At 49.2% G+C, this 18,498-nt stretch overlaps 4 protein-coding genes across 10 annotated transcripts; 2 read left to right on the top strand and 2 right to left on the bottom strand.

Moving 5' to 3' along the window:
- Position 1: 1 nt before the first annotated feature.
- On the bottom strand, positions 2 to 3,065 carry LOC133497655 (uncharacterized). 6 transcript variants are annotated; one of them, XM_061813718.1, is made up of 3 exons: positions 1,979 to 3,065; positions 1,568 to 1,876; positions 2 to 699 (listed from the first exon to the last, which is right to left on the bottom strand). In XM_061813718.1, the coding sequence occupies exons 1-3, from the start codon at positions 2,223 to 2,225 to the stop codon at positions 584 to 586; spliced, it is 672 nt and encodes a 223-aa protein (XP_061669702.1). In that variant the 5' UTR covers positions 2,226 to 3,065; the 3' UTR covers positions 2 to 583. The 6 variants fall into 6 exon arrangements, with proteins under 6 accessions (XP_061669702.1, XP_061669703.1, XP_061669705.1 ...); XM_061813719.1 differs by having other exon boundaries at positions 2 to 696; XM_061813721.1 differs by having other exon boundaries at positions 2,233 to 3,065.
- A 166-nt stretch (positions 3,066 to 3,231) lies between these two features.
- Positions 3,232 to 8,514, top strand: LOC133497631 (gastrula zinc finger protein XlCGF8.2DB-like). Of its 2 annotated transcripts, XM_061813678.1 has the most exons (3): positions 3,236 to 4,156; positions 5,508 to 5,857; positions 6,600 to 8,513. In XM_061813678.1, exons 1-3 carry the CDS (start codon positions 4,030 to 4,032, stop codon positions 6,606 to 6,608), a joined length of 486 nt encoding a protein of 161 aa, XP_061669662.1. In that variant the 5' UTR covers positions 3,236 to 4,029; the 3' UTR covers positions 6,609 to 8,513. The 2 variants fall into 2 exon arrangements, with proteins under 2 accessions (XP_061669661.1, XP_061669662.1); XM_061813677.1 differs by having other exon boundaries at positions 3,232 to 4,156; positions 5,508 to 8,514.
- A 128-nt stretch (positions 8,515 to 8,642) lies between these two features.
- On the top strand, positions 8,643 to 11,920 carry LOC133497610 (oocyte zinc finger protein XlCOF6.1-like). The gene is made up of 2 exons (XM_061813653.1): positions 8,643 to 9,011; positions 10,762 to 11,920. The coding sequence occupies exons 1-2, from the start codon at positions 8,915 to 8,917 to the stop codon at positions 11,910 to 11,912; spliced, it is 1,248 nt and encodes a 415-aa protein (XP_061669637.1). The 5' UTR covers positions 8,643 to 8,914; the 3' UTR covers positions 11,913 to 11,920.
- A 2,202-nt stretch (positions 11,921 to 14,122) lies between these two features.
- Positions 14,123 to 18,380, bottom strand: LOC133497606 (oocyte zinc finger protein XlCOF6.1-like). The gene is made up of 2 exons (XM_061813648.1): positions 16,539 to 18,380; positions 14,123 to 15,231 (listed from the first exon to the last, which is right to left on the bottom strand). Exons 1-2 carry the CDS (start codon positions 16,708 to 16,710, stop codon positions 14,123 to 14,125), a joined length of 1,281 nt encoding a protein of 426 aa, XP_061669632.1. The 5' UTR covers positions 16,711 to 18,380.
- Positions 18,381 to 18,498: the final 118 nt, after the last annotated feature.

The following is an 18,498-nucleotide window of genomic DNA, read 5'->3' as shown; positions in this document are numbered from 1 at the left end:
CGTCGCCGCGGCTCAAGACGCAAGTCGCAGCAACGGCGAGGCCTTTTGATGGTCCGCTCGCTTCCTCGCCAGTAGGGAAATACGGCGGGCTCGTGCTACTTCTGGGCGACTTGGGCAGGCACAACTACATCTTGCGCTAGTAGACATCCGTGCGCTACTAGTCAAACACTCCAGGTTAACTGCTAGAATTTGATAACGTCGCTAGTACGATGAAGTTGTGTACACTTTGGCCCCACTAGTAAGACGCCTTCTACTAGTACACAGACCAGAGAGGACAAAGAGCGTACTAGTACACGCTAAATGTTCATATGGCTCCCGCATAACACGCGAGTGTGTGTACATGTACACAAACAGTGACGCGTGTAAATAGAAGCCAGAGGTTGTGCACTTGTATTGTTTGTGGTCCTGCTGTGATATGTTGTGATGTGCTCCACCATTTAACTTTCTTGTCTTTATGCGTGCGAATTTTCACGCCCAGGTCAGTATTTTACTTCACTCGTCGTTTCCGCCACAACAGTGACACGATATTTCAATAAAAATGTGCACTTTTGTGCAAACGTGCTGGGAACTGACGTCTTTGTGGTCATCGGCGGATTTCCAGGAAGACGGGAAAAATGGAGAAAGAGCTGCAAGCCCAGATTTGCAGTTTTGACGTCAGAAGAGGGGCGCTGCTCCACCCGCCAGCACCACCGTACACTGCTGGGAGGGAATCGTAAGACACACACGTACATTTTTCAGCTATCTGCACTTGAGTATTGCTTTTTTTCAATGACTTCTACTCGCACGTGTACTTGCTGTTTACTACGATATCAAAATGGGCTTCTTAAATGTTTCCGTCCTGTGCAGATGACGACACGAATGTAAAAAAGTGTAAATCGAAATGAGCTCAACACCAGGCGAGTTCTTCGTTCTGCCGAAAAACACGTGAGGAACGTCGACCACCAGGTTGTTTTTATTGTTTGTCAAATAAGGACAATATGCGGCGAATGCCCTCCGTCACGTGTCTTTGTGATAAACTTTATGATTCTCCCCCCCCCCCCCCCAAAAAAAAAAAAAATAAATAAACGAGCTATTTCTAAGTTTGAATTTAAAGAAGTACTAAAACCTAAGTGGCAGACTGAGCAGACAAAAGGTTTCTCTCCGGTGTGCGTTCTCGTGTGCCTTATTAAACTTCCCTTGACAGCAAAGCAGGCAGAGAAAAGCTTTCTCTCCGGTATGGATTCTTTTGTGCGCTATTAAGTTTGAGGAATTACTAAAACTTAAGTTAGAGACGGAGCAGGCGAAAGGCTTCTCTCCGACGCGAGTTCTCGTGCGCTTGATCAAGCTTCCTTTGTCGGGGAATCGTTTACCGCGAACGGAACAGGCAAAAGGTTTCTCTCCGGTGTGGATGTTCAGATGTCCCTTATGAAAAAAAAAACTTTGACCGCAATCTGCGCAACTCACGGCTTTCTCTCCCGTGTGAATGATCGCGTGTCTTTTCAGCGCATACTCGCTGACAAAGATTTCGTCACGTTGAGAGCATTGACAGCGTTTGTCAGGGTGACGTGTCTCCTCCGCTTTCCCTTACCGCGTTCTTCATCAGCGTGTGACGACGTGTCGTCACTTTTAGGTCGCGCGGCGAGCAGGATGTCCGTTTGTGCGCCTCCACCGTGGTCTCCGTCACCTTCCTGTGCATCATCATCGCCTTCGATCTTCACAATGATGCCGTTAAAGGGCAGCGCGGTGAAATCGGCGCCCTCCTCCTCGTCCTCCTCCTCCTCTTTGATGCGGAGGGTCTGTTGCTCTTCTTCCTCTTCGCCATGTCGGGGCGCTGCCTCCTCCTGCCCCACCCTGAAGTTCCACTGCTGCCGCTCACGACGAAGATGCCGGTTCATGTCTGCAGGACATTCGAAGGCAAACGCTCACGGGTGGAAAAGACAAGCCCGTCAGTCAGTCAGGTCCATTCGTCCATCTTTTTTTACAAGCTGCTTATCCTCACAAGGGTCACGATAGTGGCGGAGCCCATCCCAGCTGTCATCGGGCAGGAGTCCCCGCCTGGACGGAACCCAAGCAGGCACGGGGAGAACATGCAAAGTCCACACGGGCGGGGCCGGGATCGAACCCGGGACCTCAGAATTACCAGCTGAGCCACCCGCCGTGCAGCCCGGGATAGATTCCATCAGAGCACAAAAACAACGCAAATTGGTAATGCAGGACGTCCACGAAATGTAAATAAAGACACGCATGACGTACGAAAGTCAACGCCACTACGACGGCGCCAGTGACGTCAGTAAGCGGGAATCTTCTTGAAAAGACTAAAAAAAACGTGGCCCGTTTTGGGGCGCCTTGGAAAGACTTTGCGGCTGGTTTTTCCTCTTTGACACTTTTGGGGCTGATTTTTCCGTCCACGACGATCACGACTCGTGATTGTCGCAAACCTCCACAACTGCTCTGTGTGCTCGTTCGCAGCGGGCGAGCTACGGTAGCCGGAGGCGAACAATTCAGAAAGAATATTTTTGCTCGTGTCGGGCAAGGTAGCGACAAGACGTGCCCTGCCGAGGCTGATTCGGGAGACGATGACGTGAAGAGTGTTTTACTTGCGTCGGGGAAGCTGCACGACGTGGAAGTCGAGCAGCAGCAGCAGCAGCAGCAGCAGCAAATGTACGGCAACACAGTTTGGACAAATCACGCCGGGTCATTTTGCGAATTGCTGAGCAAACGCGGATCAAGGGAACTGTGCCCAGTCGGGGTCTCACCTCTCCTGGGCGTTCCGGGTTGGGTCCCTTATCTGTGTTGTTCTGTTATTACCTGCGGCTGTCTGTGATCAACCGCTCACCGTGTTCCACGTCCTCGGGAGTTGAAGAACTCCCGTGGGATCTCTTAGAAGTCAGGAGCGTTTCCAGGAACCTTTAAGATCGGCGGCGAACAAAATGGGAGGATAGTTGAGCAGACTTGGATGGTTTTGGACATGTCCAGAGGTGAGAGAGTGAGTACATTGGTAGAAGGATGACGAGGATGGAGCTACCAGGGAAGAGAGCGAGAGAGACGAAGACCAAAGAGAAGGTTTATGGATGTGGTGAGGGAAGACATGAGGGCGGTTGGGGTGTTGAGAGAGGAAGACGCAGGAGATAGGCTAAGATGGCAAAAGATGACACGCTGTGGCGACCACCTAACGGGACAAGCCGAAAGCAAAAGAAGAAGTTGATGGAAATCAAATCGTCAACCGGCAGATTTTAATTCAACTAGGATTGTGTTTTGGAAGAGGAGGGGGGAGTCATATGATCACCGCACACAGCCAGATAATTTTACAGGTTTTAGAATTGTTCATTTTGTCATTTCGTGGTATTATATTTCCTGAAGTTAAACGCTCTTTCGGGGGGATCATCAATGAAATGACATTTTGACAGCACGGCCCAAACGATTTTTCCATCTCTTTTTGTTTTGGTGTGTTTTTAAATCGAATTTCTTTGGTCTGGTGCTGCTATTGAAATTGATTCTGAATCTCAAAGCAGGATTCTTGCTGGCACCAAAGTCGGAAACTTATCGGAAGTCTTCGTCACACCTCCAAAGACCCTAAAGTGGACCTCGAAAAGTATTCCCCAGGCACGTTAAATGAAGATCAAACTGCCCGTTTCTATTTGACATTCATAAAGCACAAAATTGAAACGTGTCTTGGTGACGGTCGCGTGTAATTTGTCCAAACGGACTTGCCGTCCAACTTCCGCTCTTTCCGTGCGTTGTTTGGCTAACCGAAGACACTTGACCGACGTTGCTCGTCCGAGCGTCCCGAGGCATCGACGCAGTGCGTCCCGCAACTGCTTGACTGGACGAAAACATTACGAACGAAGTTCCCTAACCTGTCCCGATAAACTCGTCTCGGTTCACGTCGACGTTTCTCCAGCTAGCTTAGCTTAGCTTAGCTCAGTTTAGCTTATTTTAGCCCGCCGGTTGCGAAGAAAGGCGGGCGGGCAGGCCTTTGTTTTTGCAACATATGGCGAAGCACATGTCAGGTGTGTGTGTGTGTGTGTCGTAAGTAATAATCGCGGCAAAATGTCTGCAAGCGTCGCAAAAGAAGAGTGCGAGGGGGGCCGTTTGCGGACAAAAAAGGAGAAGGAGCGACAACGTCGATTACTGGACGCTGGTTTCCAAAAGCCGACAGATGTGTTGCGCGGAGCAGGTTTGTGCACCCTTTTTTTTTTTTTTTTTTTTCCAACAAAAAAAAAAAAAAAACCGTCATTTGTTTACTAAGCACTTTCCAGAGGGCTTAACAATAAGATCCAAGTTATTTTATTTCTTGTCAACAATCAAGCAAGTCGAGTCAAGTCATTCGTTGGCGTTCGAAGTCAATCAAGAAGTGGAGACGTTCGAGCTTCGTGCGAGCTCCAAACGAAGATTGCACCTTGCCTTGCCGGTCGATTGGGCCAACGGGGTCACCTCTCGGGTCAAAAGGTCACGCCAAGTGAAATCTGGATTTTGTGCCGGGTGAGCGTTTGCGGCAGAAAATGTCACTCGTCAAATCTGGAAAGTGTTCACCTGTTTGGACTCTGCTGGTCTTACGTAACGGAGTCAACCTCAAAAGCAGCGACGTGGAGGGACTTGAACCAGGGAGGATTAAACCGGCTGCAAAAGATTCAGAGAAGCAAGTTATTCCACATCTGCGTGGCCTTCCTTAAAAAATAAATATCTGTAGTCAACCCCCCAAATGACGTAATTAATTTCATATTTGCCTGAGAGTTCAGTCTGAAACACGTGAGCGTGCTTAATCAATGCGTCAAATTCAGACGAAGAGAGAGACACAAACATTTTGTCACTTTCTTGAAAAATTCTTCTATTTGTCTTGGCATGAAGAAAAAGTTGTTGAGTTGTTTTTGCTGATCTGAAAAGGGCTGATCTTGGCCGCTTTTCATTTTGGTTTCAGATGTTTAAAAGATGTTTCTTGTCTTAGTTTTTAAATTTGTTTAATGGTGGAACACAAGGGTGTCAAACTCAAGGCCCAGGGGCCGGAACTGGCCCGCCAGATGATTTGATGTGGCCCGCAAAGGCAGATCACATGTGTCGTCCTCCACGATTCTTGTTCAAATATGGACCCAAATTTCTATATCACACATGATAACAGTGAGATGTTAAAGCATTTTTTTTGTGTTCCCAAACCACAATAGTTGAAAAACGCATTCCCCTTGATCTCTGATTCCAAAGCTAGTTCGTAAATTCCATGTGGAAATATGATGAGGCGGTCAAAGAAATGTTTATGGTTTCACAGTCTTAACGGCCCGATGGGGGGGAAACCCGAACTCCAATGTGGCCCGCGACAAAAACCAGTTTGGCGTGAATCCTGGATGCAAAGCGCTCTACAAACTACCTTGCTTTGCCTACTTGATGGGCATGCGCGAGCCAAAGATTTTGGACCTCCTGGTCCTGATCTACTTGAGCGCCTTTGAAAGGCCCATCAATGGGATTCCCAAAGCTCGTAATAATGTTCAGAATGAAAAGTTGCCAAAACAACCGTTTTGTCTTCTCGCGTCCCGCAGATGTCGGCGAAGATCATCCCCGTCCCGAGCGGCGGCAGCCGCCGTCCCCTAACGTTAAAGGTGAAGCGGAGGAGAGAGCGCCGCCCCGCGTTAAAGAGGAAGAGCAGGAAGCCGACGTCAGCGCTTTTCCGCTGACCCGTGTCAATGTCAAGAGTGAAGAGGATGACGGCGAAGGCCGCCGCGGAGCTTCCCGGGACGACAGCCTCTTGCCTCCGCTGTCGGACAGCGACGACTTAACGTCGCACTCCTCCGAGACGGACGACGACGAGCGCTCGCAAGTTGACAGCCGGAGCAAACGCTGGAAATGTTCTCAGTGCAAGAAAACCTTCGTTGCCAAGTACACTTTGAAGGTACACATGCGCATACACACCGGGGAGAAACCTTTTGCGTGCTCGGTTTGCGGGAAAACCTTCACTCAGAGGGGACATTTGGGATCGCACGTAAGAAAACACACCGGGGAGAAACCTTTCGTCTGCTCATTTTGCGGGAAAAGATTCTCTGGAAAAGGAAACTTGAGGACGCACACGAGAACACACACTGTGGAAAAACCATTTGGGTGTTCAGTGTGCGGTAAAAGATTCTCGATAAAGGGAAACTTAAGAACGCACACGAGAACTCACACTGGAGAGAAACCTTTTGCCTGCACGGTTTGCGGGAAAAGATTCTCTCAGAAGCCAAATTTGATTACGCACGCAAGAACGCACACTGGGGAGAAACCGTTCACCTGCTTGGTTTGCGGCACTACTTTCTCCACAAAAGACGGCGTCATCAGACACACAAAAACGCACACCGGGGAGAGACCTTTTCCCTGCTTGATTTGTGGTAAAAGATTCTCCCAAAAGCCAAATTTGGCTGCGCACGAAAGAACCCACGGTGGAGAGAAACACTTTGTGGTAACAGATTCAATGTGAACGGAGCCCCCCGCGTCACACTTCTGCGTCTGGGAGTGGGAATTTGGGCTCCGGCCTTCCTGTGGAGGGTTTGCATGTTTTTCTCCTGGCAATACCGCTCGCTGGCTCCCATATTATTTCAAGACTCTATTGTATCATATCTTTGTACCCCACAATGGTCCCGTCTCTCGCCTGATGTCAGCCAGGATAGGCTCCAGCTCAACCCCCCTTGTGAGGATAAGCAGTCGAGAAAATGGGCGGACGGAAGAAGAAACACAAACACTTTTCCTTGCCACTTGGTGGGAACAGATTTTCCGGTCACGATCAGATGGAGGGACGCAAGCATCCCGCCAAGAATTGCGGCACTCAACCAAGCTCCCGACAGGCTCACACTGCAGCTCGCTTCTGAATTTGATGTCATCCATCGAGTTTTTTTTCCATGTCATCGTGAACAGCACAAGGCTGGTTTTACAGGCTTTTTTTTTTTTTTCTTCATATTTTGAGACATATCCAACGGATTGGATTTGTATCACTCAGGTGCGTCAGCGAAAGGTGACAAATGTCATCGGATGAAGGGGCAGCTAGCACAAAATCACATTGAAATGGCCGCAGATGAGTCCGGACGAGGGTCCAAATTGACTGCGCGGCGTGATCTTGCCATCTGCGTGTCATTTCACGGACGCATTCAATTCATTTTAGAAGTCTCCTTTGACTTTCTTAATGTCGACGACCGCACACGAAAAAAAAAAAAAAATAATACAAAACTCCCTCACGGACACTCTCAGAATCGGCTTCATTGGCCAAGTGCGTAACAACACGCGAGGAATCGGTGCCGCCCTGGTACGACATTCCGAACAAAGGAGAAGAGACGTTCTGTTGAAAGGAACGATTCCCGAACAGAGTCACAGATGTGCAAGGGTGCGCGGACGGGCCACATCATGTCAAGCTTGTACCGAGCGCCGTTAGCCGTTCGCGGCCACGGCGTGCGGTGTAAACATCGCAAACGACGAAAAGTGTACAGTAGAACCTGTATGTCATCATCAATAATATGGAACATTTAACAACAACTTTCAAACAGTTGTTCAATGTCTTCTATTTGTGTGCTTGTCCCAGCATTATGCGATACATCAGTCCAGTATTATTACATTTGTGGTCAGAAGTCGACGTCCCCCGAAGACGAGCCCACAAGCTTCACCGTCACTCAAACAAGCAAAACTTGGACATTTTTGGCGGCGCATTGCCGCCCGATGTACTTTTGCCAATGTTTTTGTGCGCGCCGATTTTAGTGAGCGCATTTCGGAGGGCCGAGGGGGACCACCGAGCGTCCATGTTTTGCTCCTATTCAAGAAACAAAGCTATTGTATGACGCAACTTAGAAGACCGAGGTCTCACTCGGCTCTCCTGCACTCCGCTGACTACAACAGTCAAACAAGGCGGTAGAAGTGGGGCGCTTCGCCACTTCGGGACCTGGACGACTTGCTACGAAAGCACAACTGGTGGTAAAAAAAAAAAAAATAAAATGATTAAAACGCCGCAACGTGACTTTCGAAAGGACCGAAAACGCTCCAGTGTTTCTGGATTCAAACAATTCTGCAGGGAAGCTTTATTGGAATTTTGACGGAGTACTGTAGAGCATTGGGAAATAAACGCCATCAAATATGCAGCATTGATCAAGAAATTGATTTCACCACATTTAGTCACGTCTGTCCGGTTTCCATTTTTAAAGATTTCATGTGTTTTTCAACGATAATATGCCGTTCCAAAGGTTTGTGATTTGAAAGATTGCCATCACGTTGGCCCGTAATTTGTCCGAGTGGAGTTGCCGTACTACCCCGCTTCCAATGCAGAACTACTGTACTACGAAGTCCGTTTTCAGCTATTCTTTCCGAATTAGTACTTTGTGTACTGACGCCTTGACAAACTCCATCCCATAATGACTTCAGTGGGCTGAGAAGTCATCCGTGAGTCTTCCTTCTGCAGTTCCTACTTTATGTTTGACCCGTTTGTCGTGTCTGCTCTGATTCTGGTTCTGATTCTGCTTAGTGCAGCCACCGTAAATGTTCACCTAAGCAGCCAGTCGGGCAAGGGCGCATGTATGCATGTAAATAAACGGGAATGTGTTACTTCCGTGACTTTAGTTTCTTCTTCTTCTTCTTCTTCTTTGGTGCGCAAAGGACAGCAAGGGAGAACCCGCATCTATGCGTATGTTCCGTGTAAGTTTGTCCAATTGGTCTTGCCGTACAACATCTGACTCAGCGCTCCTACTGCCTACATTTCTACCTCGTTTGTTTTTTCGGGTTTTTTTTTTTTTTGGTTGTGTAACCGCACACGCTGTAATCGATAATTATTCTTCCCGACGGACCGAAGCCTTGAAAGTGCTTCGCTGGAGTGAAACGTCGTCATCCAAGTCCGGATAAACGCTCGGTCTCGGCGTTCCTTGACGCTTCTCCAGCTAGCTTCGCTTAGCTTGCTAGCCGCGTTCGTTAGCAACACGTCGCCAAACGCCGCTCAAGCGCAATGTGTGACAAAAGGGTCAAAGAAGAAGAGCACGAGGAGGAACTTTGTGGATCGGAAGGGGAGAACGAACGACGACGTCAAAGACTCGACTCGCCAGGTTTGTCCACCTCCTGTTCGCACTTGTGCAAGAACCCCCTTCGTGAACAACAAAAAAAAAAGGGCAGCAACGACATTTACGTGCAACCCACACTTGGACTTGATGTTAAATGTAGAATACTTCATCATACGATCGAGGCCCAATGAAAGAATACAACTGGACTGAAAGCAACATAACATTTTTCGATTATTTAGCCGTCTGAATAAAGGGATATCACGATCTTCTTTTAGTATGTCAAAAAACACAAAAAGATGCTGAGCGCTCCACTGATGATTGTCGGCCGTTGCACCAAGAAATTGATCCGGTTCAAAGTGTCGAGTTGTCCGATAATCTGCGCCAGACAATAGATTGTGCAAATGTTGCAGATGCTCCTCAGGCACGTGAGTGGCCAGCCATCATCGGTCGACAACAGATGTGCAAATACTGTACACGTTCTTCATGGGTTGCCTGAACTTTTGGAAGAACCTCTAATTGCCAAAAATACACAAAGGGGGTCACGAATGGCCGTATATCCTTCTTGGCGGTTGATACAATGAGATGAGCAAAGCAAATTGATATGCGTTTCATACACAAAGTGACTCAATGTGGTTTATATCATTCAAATACAAAGAAATCAAAACTTTTGAAAATAAACGTCCAATTAAAACAGCTTACAGTGCAGGAAATATCATATCGTAAATACTCACACGCGGGAGGAGGAAAAAAAAAACAGTTTTCAACCTGGATGAAAAAAAAAAAAAAGAAAAACCCCTTTCCCGCTCTGGGTTGACGTCACTCGCGTTGGCAACTTCTTCCATTTGTGTGCAGCGTAGCGGCTAAAGTGCTGCTTCGCCATGTTTGCTTTGGACTCTTGAGTGATTTATAGACCAGCAGCATCCAATCAAAATCGGTGTCAAAACTGACTGGAAGCCAGTGCAAAGATTTTAGAGTTGGAGTGACACGCTCTGGCCTCTTTGTTGTGATCCAGACCCGAGCTGGAGTCAGAAGACCATTACAATAGTCAAGTCTACTTGAGATAAAAGCACGGATGAGCGACACATGCGAGCCTTCACTCTCAATCGCTTCTCCAGGTGGAAAAAGCCACTTTTAGTCGTTGATTGAACGTGACCGTTGAGAGTCAGGTCACCAAAGTTTTGGACTTGCGCTTTGGTTTTGAAAGAGAGTGAGTCCAGGAGGTCCTCACAAACAGCATCTCGGTTTTGTTGTGGTTTAGTCGAAGTCCATTTTTTTATCTGCTTGAGACGGTGACACAACACCTCCGTCGAACACGGCTAAATACAACCAACTGTGTGTCATCTTCACAGCTATGAGAGTCAAAATGAAAGTTCTGAATAAACTTGACCCGAGTGGAGCATACGTACTTCAGGCTGGGTCAAGTTGTTGTGGAAAAGCCATTTTGGGTTTTTATGTTTTGCCCCTCAGGGACATTTGACCTGCTCCTCGGCCTGAGAAATAGTTCCAAGTCACGGTCCAACCGTTGAAGTGCTTTTTGGCTTCGGGTTCTTCACAGCGGGAATCGGTCCCTATGCCGCCACAAACAAATGGTGGGAGACTCCTGAGTCTGATACTAGTGTACTCAATTGGACTTAAAAGGCTAACAAATTATCTGTGGACTTTTTAGCTCGTACATTCAACCCGGTTGCTCAGTCAAACAGGATCATTGTCTTCGCAGGAATCCAACGCGAGCGCAGTTGGGGGGCTGCTTACGTGCTCTTAAAATAATGATCAAGTTCCGTTTTGTCTTTCGCAGATGAAGAATATTTCCGTCCTATGCAGCAGGAGCCGGCGTCCCCCCACATCAAGGAGGAAGAGGAGGAGGCAGAGCTCCGCAACATGAAAGAGGAGGAGGACGACGTCACCAAGTTGCAATTGACTGTCGTCGTTTTGAAGAGCGAAGCTGAGGAAGACCACGGTCAGAGCGAAGAGAACGCAGGGGCGGAGCCTAAGGGCGGAAGCTCAAGTCGATGCGTGACAAGACAAAATGGCGGAGGCCACTGCGGAGAATCACGAGCGGACGGCCTCATCGCGCCACTGTCGGATAGCGACGACATCACGTCACACTCTTCTGTCGCTGACGATGAAGAAGATGGAGAACACTCTTCAATCACTCAGACTGAAAATCACGCTGGAGAAAGAACCTTTTCCCCTTCAGTGTGTGATCAAAGCTTCTCTGAAAAGGGGAACTTGAGAAAACACGCAAAAACGCACGCTGGTCAGAAACAGTTTCGCTGCTCCGTTTGCAGTCAAACATTTTCCGCACCGGGAGACTTAAGAACACACGCGAGAACGCACGGCGGTGAGAAACCTTTTCCCTGCTCAGTTTGCGGTCAAAGATTTGCTAGGAGGGGACATTTGAATGCACACACAAGAACGCACACAGGTGAGAAACCGTTTGTCTGCTCGGTTTGCGGTCAGAGATTCTCCGTAAAGGCCAACTTAAAAACCCACACGCGGACGCACACTGGGGAGAAACCGTTTTCCTGTTCAGTTTGTGGTAAAAGTTTCACTGAGAAAGGACATTTGAACACACACGGCAGAACGCACACTGGGGAGAAACCTTTTCCTTGCCTCGTTTGCGGGAAAATATTCTCCCGTAAGGCATATTTAAATATACACGTACGAGCGCACACGGGTGAGAAACCTTTCGTGTGCTCAGTCTGTGGCCAAAGATTTGCTGTAAAGGGAAACTTAAAAACACACACACGAACGCACACCGGGGAGAAACCTTTTTCCTGTTCCGTTTGCGGTAAAAGATTTGCCGAGAGAGGACATTTGAAGACACACACGAGAACTCACACCGGGGAGAAACCTTTTGCATGCTTAGTGTGTGGAAAAATATTTACGCGCAAGGCATCTTTAAAAATACATACAAGAATACACGCTGAAGAGAAAACGGTGTAATTTCTGGAAAAAAAGCAAAAGTATAGGTAGGCAGTATGACTTCACACGATGATTTGTTATTATTGGTGTGTGTTTGTATTAATCATTAACTGTAAACAATGATTCTGTAATTTATATGAGCAAATGTATTTGAAGTCCTCTGCGCGAAGTGGGATATACGGGCGATAACATTGACGTACTTCCATTTGCTTGTACAGTCTAAAATGTTAGTTCTTCATCGCGAGCAGCAAAAGGTCTTCGGGGTGGAGCAAAAATTTGACGAGCCACACAAGTGAAATTATTGGGAAAGTATTCAGTTGCTTGCAGTGAGTGCGATGAAAGCTTCTATGGCAAGTATGGAAATTAGAAAAGCAAGTGCGTTGGTGAGAAGCGCATCAATAAATTGTTATGAAACTTTCTGCTTTTTGTAAGATGTGAAAGCGCATCCAAGTATGTCATCCTGAATCAAACACAACATTTCAAACTGTTTTTCTATTGACAACGAAGGCAGAACGAGAGTTGACCTGCAGCATTGTGCGCGGCCAGCGGGGGAAGAAACGAGGAAAAAGGGACAAGGAACACAAGAAGAAGAAGAAGAAGAAGAAGAAAAGTGTGAGGTGAACGGTTTGGCTTGGGTATTGGCCTGACACAAGGATCGCATTGATTCTTGCAACCATTTGACACTTCAACTCAATGAGGAAAAAGTGTCGACCTGGGGCTGAACGTGCAACCTCACTGCCCCCCTCTGGCCAAAGTCAGCGTTGCACGCGAGTTGGGACCCCCGCCCACAACGGATTTTCATTCTTTCCCGAGGAACTGGAACAAAGAGCCCCAGACTATGGACCATCTGAGTCCAGCCAACGTACTAGCCAGTGCCAAACGCTCCCCCCGGCCCAGATAAACACGTCGGGAAGGCCACCCGGCTTCATACTTTGGCAGAACCATTTTGAAATGATTTAGAGAAAGGGTTCAAAATGTTGCGTGACCGGGAGGGCCAGGAAGTTTCGGGGCAGGGGTTGGAATTATTTGGCCGTGGACTACATGGGAAGAGAAACGGACTTGGGCTTGTTTTAAAGGAAGAGTTGGCCAAAAATGTCTTGAAGGCAAAAAAAAAAAAAAGTCAAAGATGGAGTGATGAGGCTGAAACTTGAAATTGACGGTGTTCTCCATCCATCCATCCATCCATCCATTTTGCGTAGCGCTCGGCCTCACTCGGGAGCCAATCACAACCCCTCTCGTGTGCAACATTGATTCTTGCTTACAGCCGGCAAAACCCCCAAAATTCACCGGCTCAAAGAACAAAGGAAACGACTTCTAATTTCAACGTGCTCAACGACTCTCCACAACGTATGAGGACAGAAAAAGACAAACTTTTCAATCATATTCTCATTGATTGGGATTATGTACATGAGGAAATCGCGACGTTTTCAGCACACAATCGTCCAAAATGTTTTGTCGGCGGCCGAGCACGGAAGAGGTCAGGTCTTGCTCAGCTTTGTGCGAGACATTTGGATTTCAACAAAACTGTAATGAACAACAGAGGCCAGTAGATGGTGCCATTGCGTGGCGTTTGGGACCATTTGACATCAGCACAGCTGTTGAGCGGAAGAGAAAGATTTTAGGGGTGGAATCGCAGATCGTCATGGCGACGAAGGAGTTGCACTCACACAAGTTCAGGTAAGTCACACACCCGCAGAGCTTTTAAATGGAAGGTTACGTACGGTGTGTGTCGCGGTGTGTACCGACGAGTAATTTGCCATGGTAACAAAAGCTGACAGTTGACGGTGGGACCGGCGAGCGCCGTGGAAAAACGCCGCTGACGTTCTACTCGAGCCGCACGGTGAGGCGGCGTCGCTCAAGGTCGCGGAATTCAATCATCTCAAATCTCAATCACGCTTTGGGACTTTTGTCATTTCAGGTGTCACAACAGCAAAAACATCAGCAAAGTCGCTCTTGTGCTTGGCACATTCGATGAGAAAAGTTTGTCTCTCTGCTTCCGAGTTCAAGGCAGGTGTTTTTGGTCAGACCAAACTCTTGTTCGCTGGTTCTGTTTCCGGAGGCGAGACGAGAAAGAGGCTCCTCGTTCGTTTAGAGGGTTCCCTTCCTCCACTGTCACACAAAACAGTATTGTGTCCTCTTTAAAGATCTGTCAAGATGCCCAAAAAGAGCTGGCACAGAACGGCGCGATTTCTCTCGGCGTCGCGTGTGAAATACGATAAAAAAAGTCCCATCTAAACATCGCAGTGCGTTCGAGCGCCGCTGCTCTCGCCACAAGCGCACACGTGTTTGTCCAGCTGATACTTGTAGGCAAACTTGAGCCGGCACAGGCGACAACCGAAGGGCTTCTCGCCCGTGTGCGTCCTCATGTGGGTCACCAAGCTGCTCTTGGCCGAGAATCGCTGACGGCACACGGAGCAGGAAAAGGCTTTTTCCCCCGTGTGCGTGACCGTGTGGATCCTGAGATGTTCCTTCTGAGCAAAGGTTTTGCCGCACACGGAGCAGGCGAACGGTCTCTCGCCCGTGTGCGTCCGCACGTGGTTCACCAGCTTGGAACGAAAGCGGAAGGTCATGTCGCACCTGGAGCAGGAGAACGGTTTCTCTCCGGTGTGGATCCTGGTGTGTTCTTTCAAACTTGTTTTCCTGGGGAACTTTTTATCGCAAAATGAGCAGGCGAAGGGTTTCTCGCCCGAGTGGGTGCGCGCGTGCCTCAGGAGCGACGAGTGGACGCCGAAGCTCACGTGGCACAGCTGGCAGCTGAAGGGTTTCTCGCCCGTGTGCGTCCGCATGTGGTTGACAAAGGTGGAGTGAAAGCGGAAAGTCATGTGGCACACCGAGCAGGAAAAAGGTTTGTCCCCGGCGTGGACGCGGCCGTGTTCTAGCAAATGTTCCCGCTGCGAGAACTTCTGGGCGCAAAACGAGCAGCTGATGAGTTTCTCCCCGGCGTGACATCTGCTGTGTCGCTTCAAGTTCTTCTGGTGGGAAAAGCTTTTGTGGCATTGGGAGCATTTGAAGACTTTGTCATCGGCTTTGTTGTCTTCCTCCTCGCCGCCGTCGGCGGAAGCCGCCGCTCTCCTCTCCACACTCGCGCTGTCCCGGAAGCCCGCCCGCCGCGCTGCCGCGACATCGTCTTCGCTCTTCACGACGACAAGCGTCACCGGAAGTTCCGCGGCGTCGCCGTGGGCCTGGTCCCGAGGCGGCCCCTCCAACAGCTCCGCCCGGTCCCCGTCGTCAACACGCGGGGTTTCCTCTTTCACGGGGGCGGGACGGGGCTCCTGGGCCTCCTCGGACCCAGAGCGGCGCTCGTGCCGGCGCCTCTTGACGGGAACTTCTCGACGGACGTCTGCAGAGCAGCGCAAGAAGGACACGCGTGAGTTCCAAAGGTCGGGATTTGCAGGGGGCTCGTCAGTGAGTTGAAAACCCATCAATGATCTGATCAGAAGATGGTGCAACGAGTATAGAAATGACCGCTTCGTTCATTATATATATATATATATAATGTACGTGCGTACTCAATTGTTCCAAAAAATATATATAGACAATAAATAATGCGTCCTCGCTGATCTATTAGGTTTAGCGACAGACGGAAGAGAAGAATGCGCTTCCATTCGACGGCAGGAAGTACACGCAGCATTTCCTGCATCTACTTTTTGGAACATTTTTGGTTTTTCTTGTCCGTTGTAAAATACATTCCTTGGCTCCATAAAGGTTGGAAATCACTTCTCTGGTCGGGTCAAGCTAACATTACAATATGACAAAAATAACCGATGAATTTATTAATTCACAAGCCAATTTTCAAGCGTAATTCAACAGAACGGCAGTATGGAGACGGCCAACTGTGAGTGCGAGCTGGCTCGGCTATGTGGCTGACACAACGCCCCCCCATCCTGAGCAGCAGGTGAGGCTTGGGGACGCCCACTATCACCACCGGGGGCACCCCAAGGTTGTGTCCTCTCCCCTCCGCTCTTCTCGCTCTACACAAACGACCGTCGAAGCCCCGAAGTTCGCGGATGACACCGCGCTCGTCGGCCTCGTCAAAGACGGCGACGTGTCGACGGGAAGTGGCGAGACTGCAGCTTTGGTGGGGTCAACGCAACCTGCCGTTGGACACTCTAAAGACTGCGGAGATGATTGTGGACTTCAGGAGGCATCCTTCACCACAGCTGACCCAGTCCAACTGTCTCGTGTCAACCGTCAAGACCTTCAGGTTCTTCTCAGAGGACCTGAAGCGGGAGACCAACATCAACTCGGTCCTCAAAAAAGCCCGGCAAAGGATGCACTTCCTGCGGCTTCTGAGGAAATTCTACGCAGCGGTCACGCCATCAGTACTGTGTACCTCTGATTTGGGGCCGCCGCAAAAAAAGGACAAACTCAACGGATTATCGGCGCCACTCTACCCACTATTTAAACTGTAAGCAAAACTCATATAAAGTGAAACTGAGGGCAAATAGAAATGAACTCCATCACGTTCAACCAACCGGAAGTCGTGTCACACTTTCCAAGTGCCCGACGAACCCTCTTCTCGTAGGTTTCCCTCGGCATTTTTTCCCCTAGCGGATGCCGGAAATGTTTTTTTTTTTGTTTTTTTTGGCCAAGACATCGGCAGAACTAGTTCGAGACGCGCTTGAACGTTCAAGTGAGGAACCGAACCTGTCGTCAGCAGAGCGTCGAGGGCTTGACGCTGTCGCCGGTTCTCCAGTTTTGCTGCGGCAAGTTCCTCCTCGTACTCGCCGATGGTTTTCTCCAGCAGCGCGAAGATCTCCTCCACGGCCGCGCCCAGCCGCCGGTTCACCGCCTCCCGCAGCATCTTCACCTTGCACATGATTTTCACGCGGCAGCAACCAAACGAACGAGAAAGCTTTCAGGCCCGCCCGGGACGTTTGGAGGCGGGATTCCTTCCTCTCAATTCCTCGACGAAGGTCTAAAAGTGTCCAATTCAGCAACGATAGCATAAGCGACGGTTGCGCGTTTCAAGGCGCTCGCACTTAGCGCTCTGATGCTAATGTCGGTGGTCTTCTTCGTCGAATTGCCTGCAAATAAGGCGCCCTTGACACGTTGCCGCCTCCTATTGGTCATTTTCTGACATTGCCTCATCCCCCCCCCCGTAAAATATTTCTATACACTCGATACGCCGAAGTATTAAGTTGTATGAACATACTGCGCATTGACGACCGATAAAAACGAGCCGTCTTAACAAAATACGAAGTCGCGGGGGCGGCCTCCGGGCCCCAAAACGCAGCGGAGGTCTTCGCTTGAACGCCGCAGACGTGGACACGGTCGCGCTTCGATCCGTGCCGACAGCGACGCTAAACCGAAGGAGGTCACCGTGGTGGACGGAGGCCAAGAAAACCCGGAAGACCCAGGAGGGCCTTGTGCCCAAAACAGAAAACTGTGAGGACGGAGGAAGTGGGAAAATTGGCTTCTCCCTCTCATTGACATCGTCCGGCTTTGGTCCTGACAAAACAGTCCCCCTCGTGAAAATCGGTGGACAAATGAGCACGACACGTCATCATTTCAGTGTCCCTGGATTGACTTCTACGGGAACGTCGACCTTTCCAACACGGCCGACGTGTCGACACGTCGGTTAGCGTGTTTGCTACAATGCGCTGGCGTATCTCCAACACTGTGGCACTCTGCGGTGGAAGCAAAAGTCACCCGTAGGGGGCGGAAATGCACCACGCAGCGTCTAATCGGATCGAATGAGAATGGACGAGGAAGAAGTTCAAGCCGCGAGCAAAGTCAATGTCAACGTGTGCCTCGAAGTCGACGTGTTGCCCTCTGGTCGTCCAAAAGTGGCACTAGTAGTGCCAAAAAATGTTACTAGTAAGGCAATCGTTCGACAGGTTTGCTGTATAGTGAAGGCAACGAGCAAACTGCTACACATCAGGGACATGCAATAAAAAGATTGTTGAGGTTGAGTGAAGGTGCGAGGTCCAGCTAATAAGGAAGGCGGTGATGATCAGGAAGACCGTCTGGGTCATCTGGAGATACACAAATATTGCAGTGCTTCTGAAAACTCATCGAACGCCACATTTCTCCACGACTGAGTCTCTAATACCAACGACAAAGACTACAAGCGAACCTCAAGTCGCGAGTCTTGATTTCACTTTGTATACACGAGTGTAAAGAGCGCATTTGTACATCACCATGCGCCCACTACTAGCACGTCCCTCCTCCAGTCCACCACAAAGTCTGGCAAATCTATACTAGTGCCAAGTCTCTACTACCAGGTCTGCCCTTCCAGTTGTCACGTAGTACCGTGTCTCGACCTTAAGTGTCAACCCATACCAGGGGTCAGCGCACAAATCTACGCTAAGGAGTCCAGAGCATGTCAAGAAGAGTTTCTGTGCAGAGTGTAGCACATTTTATACACAAAGATTGTGAGTACACTTCTTTCGATACTGGTAAGTGCTTCCGTTGCTTCATTTGGGCATCCTGGCCGTTTTCCACAAATGGCAAAGTGTCCTCATGATGACCCCCCCCCCCGCCCCCCCTTTGTCGTTTTCAGTGCGTGTTGAGGAAAATTAGGAAGAGCGAGCACATGTTGCGGTGCACACGTTTGTCGCCTTATCAGCGTGCGAAAACCAACACGTGGAAAATCGTTGACAGC

Source organism: Syngnathoides biaculeatus, chromosome 3, assembly GCF_019802595.1.
Source record: "Syngnathoides biaculeatus isolate LvHL_M chromosome 3, ASM1980259v1, whole genome shotgun sequence".
Classification (NCBI taxonomy): Eukaryota; Metazoa; Chordata; class Actinopteri; order Syngnathiformes; family Syngnathidae; genus Syngnathoides; species Syngnathoides biaculeatus.
This window is presented reverse-complemented; position numbering and strand designations above follow the sequence as displayed.